The sequence below is a fragment of the Bombyx mori genome, chromosome 7 (genome assembly GCF_030269925.1).
Source record: "Bombyx mori chromosome 7, ASM3026992v2".
NCBI lineage: Eukaryota > Metazoa > Arthropoda > Insecta > Lepidoptera > Bombycidae > Bombyx > Bombyx mori.
In genome coordinates this window covers 7,026,701-7,038,928 of record NC_085113.1, presented here as the reverse complement: position 1 = coordinate 7,038,928, position 12,228 = coordinate 7,026,701, and the positions used below count along the sequence as shown (strand labels likewise).

Here is a 12,228-nt window from a genome sequence, read left to right as displayed (position 1 = left end):
ATGACAATGAAGAGCGAAGTGCTCGAACTTGAAACAAAAATAATAAACCATGATGCCTACGGATCTTCGTAAGCAATAAGAACAGTTCTAGCTTTTATTCTCATACTTTGGCCTTAATAACATATTTGAATTATTAAATTACAGGTACAAGTGGTCTCCAAGAGATTTTGAGCTCGGATCTTCACTAGGCCAAGGCAAATTCGGACATGTTCACGTAGCTAGAGAGAAAAAAACTGGATTCCTTGTTGCCATTAAGACTTTGTTCAAATCTCAAATCGTGAAATCGAAATGTGAACGACAAGTTATGCGAGAAATTGAAATTCAGTCACATTTGAAGTAAGTAAGAATTTTCAACAAACTAAGATTCCTCTGAATGCGCAGTAAATCTTGCTACATAATTAGAAAATAATTCTGTTCATCCAATTTAACACACATCCCATATCTGTAGTCCTTGAAGTTTGTCATTATTTTCTGTTGTAATATAATATACAATACACCGAATTATAGAGTTGCTCACTTTTAGTGGATAATTTGAAAGTGAATATTGTCTCAGTTGGTTTATTAATTGTGGACTTATACTTGTAGACACTCAAACATACTTCGACTGCTGACGTGGTTTCATGATGAGAGACGCATATATCTGGTTGTAGAATTTGCAGCTGGTGGAGAACTGTACAAACATCTCACAAATTCACCCCAAGGACGTTTTCCAGAAAGTAAAGCAGCAAGATACATATACCAGGTTCTTTTTTTAATGACTATGATATTATTATTCATAACATGATATGAGTTGTCTATTATCAAAGGTGGCAATCTGCATTTGGACAAAAAAATGTTCTTGATATGTCAATACAGATTGATTTGAATATAATCGTCTCCTTCAAAGAATACGGTTCAAAACCTGAATTAAATAAAGGTTAATACTTAACCTGTTATATATCTAAGATGTCGTTCAGAAGAGTTTTGTCACTGCCAAGTCAATAATTCGTTTTTCTGATTTACCAATAATTGTCCAAAAGTCACATTGCCGGCTTTGATAATAGTCGACTCATATAACTCATACTGTCTGACTATTTGATAGAAATTGTTAAGAATTGCTTCATATCGCTCAATGAATATTCTTAGTAAAAAATTTCTTACAAACATTTTAAAAAGGCTACACAAAGATTTGAATTGCTTGGAGTCTTCTGGACAAATACTATAATTAAAACAATTTTATTTTCCAATGTCTCAACTGCTAATAAGTTTAAAGTTGAGGATATAGTATTAATGTCTACAATAAAAGAACACTAGGTGTAATTGCAACAAGTACTTTGTAATCTACTTCATGCCAAATATAAATTGTTGAACTAGTAGTTTTATTTGTAATAGAGAAAAGGGTTTTTTGGAAAGCTTGTAGTGCTTTATTGCTATAGCTACTCATGCTAAACCCAGCAATTCTATACAAAAGTCAAGCCAATGCCTACTTCTAAAATGTGTATTTTGTCCTCCATTAAAAACAGGCATGTCAGAGTGTTAATAGTAAACAAAACTTTTTTTTACTTATTTATTATATTGTGGCTTCACTTTTCAGCAAACATTACATTTCAAAGTAGTAGTCAGTCAGTACAGTGCAAAAATATAGCATTCTTTCACAGTATACTATGCTCATCATCAAATTTGCCTTCTTTCCAAAAATACCAAATTCTTAGTTGAAGTATTCGCCTCAAGCCATCATATTTCAATCTTCAGGTAGCTGATGCTGTTGAATACTGTCACCAACATCATGTAATACATCGTGACATAAAACCAGAAAATATTCTGGTGGCTTTTAGTGGAGATCTTAAACTTGCTGACTTTGGTTGGTCAGTCCATGCTCCATCTGAAAGGTATTTAACATTATTTTAAATATTTAGAGTTTACTTAGCCAAATTTATCAGATACTAGATTTAAAGCATAAATTAGTAAATGTTTATCATTCATTCAGACATTCAACTATCATTAATTAATGCTAACATTATTCTAATCATTCAATAGGAAAAAAATCAATCCTCATCTTAACCATACTTTAGTGCATTTTGGAGTGCAGGTTCAAAATTAGTGAAGGCTATATGTTGCATACTCACCTTAAGCCAATAAATTGTTCTAAACTCTTGCCGAGAGCCACATTGTGTAAACAATTTCTGAAATTTCGGCGCAATCGAAGCGCCAGATAACAGGTACATTCCTGTGACCCTGTGCAGTATGTCTTATTACCATAAATAAAAACCCATTAAATAATAGTGTGTTTAATATTCAAATAAAATTCACTGGTTATAAAAATTAAAATTTATCTTCACAGACGTAAAACGATGTGTGGAACCCTTGATTATCTGCCACCAGAAATGATAAAACGCGAAGTATATGATGTGTCTGTTGACCACTGGTGCATAGGGGTGTTGCTTTATGAGTTTCTAGTGGGAAAGCCTCCATTTGAAACTGAAGGTGAAGACAAGACATATGCAAGAATATTGAGTCTCGATATTGTATACCCAAGTCATATACCTGATGGAGCCAAGGATTTGATCTCAAAGGTAATTAAAATTGTAAAAAATTTAATATTTAGTTCAATTATAATTTTCTTAAATCTGGTGTTTAAGGTAACATAAAACACTTCTATGTCCTGTTATAGTGTTATAGTAGCTGTGTCCTAGAGAAATATTAGAAACATCATAAAATTATAGATCAAATGATGTAAACAAACCTTTTTCTAATATACATATTTAAATAGTTAGGTAAAGTAAAAGTAACCTGTTCTTGAAGATGAAAATGGGTAAACAGACAGAACTGATAGGTCATATACACAATATTTAAAAAATTCAATATTTTTCCAAGTTTTTTCTTTTTACAAAGATTTTTACATTACATGCAATGAAATATTTTTTTCAATATACAATACTAGAATCTTATCTTATCTTATCTGCTTATGCAGATATTTATAGTAGTTTTAAAAATGGGCATGTAAGTGAATATTGTAATGATTAACATGGAATAATTCTGCGTTACTGTCACCATTCATAGTCTCACTTTTTATAGTACAACCCCTTTAATCCAATTATTTCTTTCACATTAAAATACTAATTGTATCCTGTTCAGACTTACGGATGGTTTCATTCAGCAGCATTGAGCATTCCGCTACTGTAAAGAATTCATGCCATCCATTTTGAAAAACGGACTTTATTACAAAATATGAAGGCATTCACACTGTTTCCGTGACTGCTTAATACTGAGTGAATCTGTGAGCTTATCTGTCAATCCAACAAGTTAAACTAATCTATGTGTACATGAACAAAGTTGACCCTGGAGTAATTTATAAGTCAATTAAGTCAAAAAATACACTGCTATTTTTGTATTGGAACTTTTGACCTCAACTATCTCTTCAAATATTGATAACATTTAAACAGAAGTGTTTACTGAATGTATTTTTTTATTTACAGCTTTTAAGACACTCGAGTAAAGATAGATTGTCCCTTGAAGGAGTAAAAAAACATTATTGGGTCCAACAATTTCAGACAGTATAGTATTATTAATTAGCAATATTTTTTTTGAATTTACTATTATGTATATTATTATAATAAATTAGCATATTTAAGGAGTTATTTTGTTTTTAAAAGTTCCACATTTTATTTACCTTTTTGAATGAATAGATAAAAAAATTGGTACCTAAAAATACGAAATGACTACATATTTACTCTTAAAAATATCAACCAAATTGAGGTGCCTTAAATAAATGGTACTTTATTGCATTAAAAGTTATTTCCAAACCAAACCACATAAATTATTGTTAACAAAATATATTTTTATTGAACAAGCTTAACAAACAAAAAACAAATGCAATACGACATAAATATCAAAGTTCAACATTTACTCCACAATATTATTGTATTATATTTTAAGAATCTAAAATTGAACAAGGGAATTTTGTAAGAATAAAACTTAAAATCGTTTCCTCAATGCGTGACCCATCAAGGCATCGATTTCTCAGCACGTAAATAACATATGAAATAATATAATAATATTGTTATAAAGTGAATATATTCAATCAATATTTAAAAAGAAATAACAAAATCAAAGACTGTAACCATAATTGTTGATCCAAGTCAAACCATCCTTCGTGTTTCCGATGGCTTTATATTCGAGTCCAACCCATTCATCGTATCCGCTCTTAGCCAAGTGTTCTAGAACGTACTTGTAGTTTATCTCTCCGGGCGTGTCCGGTTCGTTACGATTCGGAACCTGAGCTATCTGTAATTAAAAATAAGACATAATGCCGTAATGTAATAGAACACAAAACGATACGAATATTACAGCGGTCAATTTCTATTCTCTCACAATGAGTACTTGCAAGTTGTGTTCAACTATAGATTGGTGACCACTTAACATTAGGTGGACTATAAGCTGGTCTGCCTAAGGTACTTAAATTTAAAAAAAAGAAATGTGCAAAAAAAAAAAATGTTGTGTAGGCTTGTAGAGACAATGTTGAAATAAATAATAGGTAGTTAATGTACTTAAAATGGAACGAAATTTCGTTAGTTTTGCTGGTATTTTTATTAAATCCGAATTTTTAGTTGAAATAGGTATAATAGATTTACATAACAATAAAATATACAGATTGTTTGTAATGACAATAAAATTGTACTAAATTGCATATCCTATTTAATCACTAATTTAAAAAAGTAAATTCAATGTAAAGGAAATTAAAAAAATATTTACGCCACCCATGCATGCAAGAATACACTATCTACCTAAATTTATATTAAGGTGACTTAATTATCGCGTATTATTATATCAAGTTTATTTCTAAAACAGCTTTAAGAATTAGCAACCTGAGTACTAGTTTTGAATGCTCAACGAATTAATTTTAATTCTCATTTCGTTGTACGTAGATAAAGTGGTTTAAAAATGACTTTCATAATGATATTAAACCTCTGTAAATACATCAGTTAAGACAATAAGTTCCCCAAAAATTTTTGGTATTAACTGGCTGTTGTCTTTATGATGATGCTTTTGATGAGTTTAATAATATTCATATCAGACTTAGTGGAATTAAATGAACTAAGTGGTAAGAACAAACTTACGTATTTTTATTTCAATTTAAGACTAGATTATAAGAATGAAATTTTACTCATTTGAGTAAAGTAAGTATACCTATCCGATATTAAACAAATTATTAAGATAAAAAAAAATAGAAAAATCTTTTAATTTTTATAATATTTGTAACACTCAATCTAACACAATAAATATCAGCTGATGCACGGGTCAATGTACTTAGTGCCGTAGTAGGATAGGGCCGATTGCTAGGTACCGTCGCTTTCAGTACATACCAAGTTCACAATTATTTTTATTAAGATCGAGCTCACGGACCACCTGATGTTGAACGCTTATTAAAGCGCATAGCTGTTACCATTAAAACTGTCATGAATTTAAAGCTTAATGTCCTAAGTTTTGGCCGCATAGTGTAACGTCTGTTCAAAATAGAACACATGATTGCTTCGCGGCAGAAAAGGGGCAGATAGCGGCACCAATCCGTACGAGATTACAATACTCTACAAGGAGTTATAACGTCAATTACATTTTTTCAGATTTGATTTTAACTACGCGATTTTATTTCTACATGCTAGGAATTCGTGATGCGTTTTAAACGTATTGCGACTTGCTTACGACTTGTACACCGCGCACGGCTTCATACGACTACATCTACGTCTTATCCATCGAGCCACTAGGACTTCTAGAAAACAAATATTGTTGTCATTTTACATTCAGATAGTAGTAGTACTTGAATCCTTTGGATTTTAGGGACGGTTCCCGCACACTCTGGATAGGTACTGGCCGCGACTACAGATGACGATATCAAAACTTTTTTTTTTCCTACTTAAGCTGAGCTAAGCCCTGAGAGGCTATATCAGCGTCGCCTTAACTAGTAGGTGAGCTCACGGGGCTCAAAACTGATGACGTTACTAACACGAACCCTAGCAAGAGCCGTGCTTCGCAAAAATCTACCACCGGATCGGAAACGCGACCCACTGAGAAGATCCGGCGAGAAACTCAGTGGGCTGTGTCTGAGGGTTAATTTACTCGTCGAGCCCTTCGTCGCAAGCGACGGGTTCGACGAGAACGAAGACCGGTGTTTGAGGTACCTACTAGGCTGCACTAAAAGTATCGGGAATGGAATATTTCCACTGTTCCTGTCATATTAAAATCTTTTTAATTGAAAACTCCTTGGTTTTAAAAATCGAATACCATTTATTAATTTAAAAAAAGATTCTCGGTCTTGTCACGAGGTTTTGTCAAACTTGTTTAGTCGTTGAGAAAATGGAATTGACTCGAGAAAATTCAAGAGCGATGATTTATTATGACTTTCGATGTGGTTTAACACAAAAACAGTGTGTTGACCGGATGATTTCTACATTTGGTGATGAAGCCCCATCCAAAACCACAATTTATCGCTAGTTTGCTGAGTTTCAACGTGGACGTGTCAAGCTCAGTGATGATCCCCGTCAAGGTCGTCCGAAAACTGCAGTCACCCAAGAAAACGTTGATGCTGTGCGTAAGCTGATTGAGGAAGATCGACATGTGACATACCGCGAAATTCAGGCAACTTTAGACATTGGCATGAGTCAAATACAAATAATCTTGCATGAACAATTAGGTGTAAAAAAGTTGTTTTCCCGATGGATACCGCATTCGCTCTGTGAAGAGCAAAAAGCGGCTCGCGTTACTTGGTGCGTCAGAACTCTCGAAAGATTCCACGCAGGATCCTCAAATGCTGTATACAACATTTTATCAGGTGACGAATCCTGGATATACGCGTACGAACCCGAAACAAAAAACCAGTCACGAGTTTGGGTGTTCGAAAATGAGTTAAAGCCAACAAAAATGTTTCGTTCACGGAGTGTTGCAAAAACAATGGTGGCCACGTTTGTCTCCAAAACCGGCCATGTTACGACTATTCCTCTTGAGGGACAAAGAACAGTTAATGCAGAATGGTATGCTAGCATTTGTTTGCCACAGGTCGTTTCTGAACTCCGTAAAGAGAACTGCAACCGCCGCATCATCCTCCATCACGACAATGCGAGTTCTCACACCGCGCACAGAACAAAAGAGTTTTTAGAGCAAGAAAACATAGAATTATTAGACCATCCGCCATACAGCCCCGACCTAAGCCCTAATGATTTCTATACTTTCCCTAAAATAAAGAATAAATTGCGTGGACAGAGATTTTCATCACCTGAAGAAGCTGTGGACGCCTTCAAAACGGCCATTTTGGAGACCCCAACTTCCGAATGGAATGGTTGCTTCAATGATTGGTTCCATCGTATGGGAAAATGTGTCAAATTTCGCGGAGAATACTTCGAAAAGCAATAAATACATTTTTAAATAGTAATGTTGTGTCACTTCGTTAATTCCCGAAATTTTCAGTGCCGCCCTCGTAAAAGCACCGTGAGTGGATCTGGAGGATCCGAAATGACGTGTTTGGGGCGACATCGACTGCGTTCCATTCTGTCCGCAGGATCGGGAATGTAGTTACCGGCGGTCACGATGAGAGGGTTCTCGTGTCGTGCCGCTTTATCGAAGTGGGTATCAAAGCCGGTTGGTTCGGTTCTAAAGATATGTTAATCTTTAGAACCGTCGCTGAAGCTAAATGAACCCAATAACTATAGGAATAAAGTTGATTATATTTAAGTACCTTACCATTATTAATACTAAACTACTTACTTGCACATGTCCAATGTATGGCAATAGTTTCGTAATATTATGAGTAATGTCGCCAGCGATTTGCTGAAGATGAAAAATGTCCAACATCAATCTCAAATTTGGACTGTCAATACGTTTAATAATGTCCACAGCTAAAATAAAACATAATTAAATCATAGCAAGAAGAATACAATTACATTTGAATCTACTCAAATCAATCATGAAATCGAAGTAGGTAATTTCGCGCTCATATGATTGATTACAAGTTGTATAATGTTAAGGAAAAATCGTATCGCACATTGCAATCGAACCTGTTGTCTCTTGCTATCTCGACAATCAATAAATCTTATCTATTGGTCCGCTTTAGTTAAGAAAAAAAAAACAAAAATCACCTCTTCCATAATCACTCAAGAAATATTTGGGCATAGAATACTGGTTGATTGGTTCGATTAGTCCTTGGATATTCTCTCCTTTTAGGACGTCAACAGCATATAGCAAATTTTTCTCAAACGTCTCCCAATGTTTCGGAGTTGGATTTTCCACTTTACCAGCCATTATGTGAATTTTTTTCGCGTCCAAGGCCTTCGCATATTCGATTGTCGTATTCAAATTTGTTTTAAATTCGTCTTCTTTACCCGGAACAGAAGTTACGCCAACTTCACCTTTGGTCGTGTCTCCTATAAATGCGATACGGTATTTTTAATTAAACTATTGATATAGCCATACAGATAAATAATGTGATGCTGAAAACACTAATACTAAGCGGCTAAGGTTATCGGATTGATGATGGAAACAAAATGTGACCAATAGGTAAATTAAATGTTATTTTAAAATAGGTACTCTGGATGTACAAACCCCAAGACCCGCTTAGTGTTAATTTGTAACTGGAGCATATGAAAACCGTAAAATGAATTTCATCACTTAGCAAAAGTCATAAGAGAGATTGTGGTCGAAGTCACAATTGTGTTGTTTAAGGACTTCCTGAACCCTTAAATTGGCAGAAATAAGCAAAATAGTGCTTACATGTACAAAATAACAAAACTTGGTATCAGTAATTCTGCTCTAGCTATGCTATAACTCAATTTTATAACCAAATATTGTGGCAGATCATTCTGCTTACAATAGATAAAACTTGTTAAAGCGGTGACCTTTAAAACCTATCTATATTTTGAGAAAATTTATTAGAGACAAATCAGCACATAGTTTTACAATTTCATCGATTTTCTTTTTTTAATTTCGGTAATTGTCGGTCCCTTGTTAAGATCTGTTCTCAATTGGAACGACACTTTATGATTTTAAAGATAGCATTTTAAAAACATTTTATTATAATGGATTTTGTTAGTGCTGTGGGCAGAGACGAACTCACGGTCCACTTTCGTACGAAATGTTAGAAAAGATCCTAGAAGTCAAGGTCTGGAAGTATTTCCGTAGCCGTAGGAAACACATAAACCGCTTGAGATACAAGCTCCAAGTCTCAATCGTATTGAATAATGGCTGTCCAATCCATCAAAATGTAACCCATAAGTACTTCGCGGGAGAAATAAGCAGGAAACCGCTACCTTTGCGAGCTTACACCCGCCCTACCACCCTACCGCCAGTAATGAAATGTTCATCTCACAATAGGTATTAACAACTAGTATAGGAAAATATACTTAAAAATAATTTATAAAAAAACATACAAATCCGAATCAAGGTGATTTTTAATACAAGTAGATCTGACCTTATGTTTCCACCAAATATAACTATTCGTCAATTAAAAAAAAACAATAACAAAAGCGAAAATAAATGTTACGCCCCCATTTTCTGTTAAATATATTGTAGCATAATAGGAAAATAATGTTAACTGAATACTCACCTGTTTTTAAGTTAATCGCGATTTGTTGTAAGCCGGCGCTTTGTTTTGCATTTCTTACTTGTTCTAAGCTAAAACCAAAAGGGAAACCCGATTCTACAGCCTTAAATCCAGCGTCTTTAGCCAAAGCATATCGTTCCAAAATGGAAGAAGCTTCAGCAAACATAAAAGACAGATTAGCACAGAATTTCATTATAATAAAATTTAATACGATCTCTTTTCTCGACTGTAAGAGGTTAACTATGTAAAATGTAAATTCAATTGTATATGTAGTAGAACCGTTTACAATAAAGTAAGATCAGAAATGATTGACTCAACTTTAGTTCACAGTTTTTATTGTTGGGTACGTGTGAACAAATATCATAAAATATCTTATCTCACCACATTGCAATTAACCGACACCTCAGATGATACTGCATTTTGTTATTTTTTATGTAAAACTTCAAAAATATAATTTAGGTTAACTGATAAGATTGCAGTCAGTTTCTGAACGTTACTTAGGTTAGAATTGTTTTGGCGCTTGAGTTTAAATCCAACGCCTGCTGACGTGCGAACCTATTAGCAGTAATTGTACAGAATAGGAAAACAGAAAACTCTTTATCGCACACTGTTAACATAAATCAAAGATACCTAGCAATGTATGGTGTAATTGCCTAAAATGGTATCTTTCTGGTACGGAAATAACTTATTTCATATAAAAACTGGTTGGGTGTTATAGGTATTATAGAAATATGTTTAGAGTAACAAATACATATGAATATTTAAACAATATAAGTTTAAAAGGAAACGAAAAAGAAAAGAAACCGAAATGAATTAACCATCCATACTTACTATTACTTACTTTAATTATTATCGGTCACCGTTCTCGCCGAACCCGTCGCTTGCAACCAAGGGCTCGACGAGTACCTAAGCTAACCCATAGACAGCCCACTGAGCTTCTCGCCGGATCTTCTCAGTGGGTCGCGTTCAAGGGCGGATCCAGCTTTGGCGCCAGGAGGGGGCACATAGTCGTGGGCAAGTTAAGAACTTATAATTTAATTTTGATAACAATAGATAATAAATAAATCATGATGTTCTTCAATTAGTCCAAGTTAGTTCAAGTCCTGGAACTAGCTCAGGGGGGGGTCATGATCCCCCCCCCCCCCCCCTGGATCCGCCGTTGGTCGCGTTTCCGATCCGATGGTAGATTGTGCGAAGCACAGCTCTTTGTAGGTCTAGGGCCAGTCTTAGCAACACTCCCGGTTTGAGCCCCTTGAGCTCACCTACACGTCAAGGAGAAGCTGAATTAGCTTCTCAAGGTATCAGCATAGGTAGGGAAAAAATACTTATTATTAATATTATAAATGCGAAAGTAACTCTGTGTTGGCTGTCTGTCTGGAAAAATACTGAACCGATTTAAATGAAATTTGTTACACAGAAAGTCTAGACCCTGGGAAAGGACATATTATTATGCTACTTTTTCATGCGAAAAAAAGGTTGTAAAGAGTTGAAAGCGGGGGGGGGGTGAAAAATTGTATGGGATATGGATGTAGATTCAATATAAATAAATATGACACTAAGCTTACGCATCAGAATAACACATAGACTATAATTTATAAAAATATAGTGTGAATTACCCAAAATATAACGATATGTGTCAAGTAAAAAGGAAAAAATCTGCCATCTGCGAGCTATTCTGACGTGCGCCGTAAAAACCGTTGGAGTTACACGTCTTTAATGTAAAATGGAAATGTTTATCTCAAATAGTCTTACAAAAAAACCCGTGACAACATAAATCTATCTTTTCTTTGTAAACCATTCTCGCCAAAAAAGTTAACCATTATTATAAGAAGAGGCTTTAACATAATGATGTTAAAGCCTCTTTAAGGCTTAAACGCATATTTTTTTATTATGTATCAAATTGCAATGAACACAAAATTCAATTATTTTTAATAAACCAGTACCCAAAATAAGAAACAAATTATTACATTTAAATAGTCGTTGTTTCAGAGCACTACCGTCTGAATGAAGAAATTTTAAATAGGTAGTATATATACCTACCTAGTACTAAAATCTGGTCTCTAGATCTAGATCTAGTAAGATCTAATACTAAAATTCAACCACTTCATCGATTAATTTTAAAAGCGATCTCTTGGATTACTTTTAATTATGATTAACTTAATTTATATGACGGAAATTTATATATAGATAATTATTAAATTATTCATTTAATGTTTTTCTTAAAAACTTTTTACTTCAAACAAATAATTAGATATTAGGAGTAGAATAAAATTACCTTGCTATACCTTAATGAGCTTTATTACTAGTTTCACGTTTATGTTATTTGAAAACAATATCTTATAAAAATACACGTAAATCAATTAACAAAAATATTATATTTTCAAACATAAAAAAAAAAACTAACAAAACGCAGTCACTATAGTGCCTATTTAACTTAAAATAATACATTATGTACTTTTTTAAACAATAAAATAATTCAGTACCGAAATTGTAGGATACACACTTGCTATACAGTCTTATGGCATCTAATGCAGATAAAATAGACAATGGCCCACATGAACATTGTCTAGAGTGAATTCATTTCCCGCATAGGTACTGTGAGGGAATATTATGAAATCTGTATCGCAATCAAGAACAACAGATAGGTATCTAAGGTTTGAAGA

General features: G+C 33.8%; 2 protein-coding genes across 2 annotated transcripts; one reads left to right on the top strand and one right to left on the bottom strand.

The window, feature by feature from the left end:
- Aurora-B (aurora kinase B-like) lies at positions 1 to 3,539 on the top strand. Its single transcript, NM_001287844.1, has 6 exons — positions 1 to 68; positions 145 to 336; positions 586 to 742; positions 1,732 to 1,868; positions 2,321 to 2,552; positions 3,456 to 3,539. Exons 1-6 carry the CDS (start codon positions 1 to 3, stop codon positions 3,537 to 3,539), a joined length of 870 nt encoding a protein of 289 aa, NP_001274773.1.
- A 273-nt stretch (positions 3,540 to 3,812) lies between these two features.
- Positions 3,813 to 9,961, bottom strand: Hyi (hydroxypyruvate isomerase). Its single transcript, NM_001047006.1, is given in 4 exon segments — positions 3,813 to 4,263; positions 7,735 to 7,865; positions 8,106 to 8,390; positions 9,569 to 9,961. Coding segments are annotated over 4 exon segments (783 nt in total). The 5' UTR covers positions 9,759 to 9,961; the 3' UTR covers positions 3,813 to 4,086.
- Positions 9,962 to 12,228: the final 2,267 nt, after the last annotated feature.

Excerpts from the sequence above, each read along its gene's own strand:
- Aurora-B (NM_001287844.1), top strand. The coding sequence starts at position 1 with ATGACAATGAAGAGCGAAGTGCTCGAACTTGAAACAAAAATAATAAAC. Across the intron at positions 337-585 it reads GAAATTCAGTCACATTTGAA|ACACTCAAACATACTTCGAC; the intron begins GTAAGTAAGAAT and ends TTATACTTGTAG. Across the intron at positions 743-1,731 it reads CAGCAAGATACATATACCAG|GTAGCTGATGCTGTTGAATA; the intron begins GTTCTTTTTTTA and ends TTCAATCTTCAG.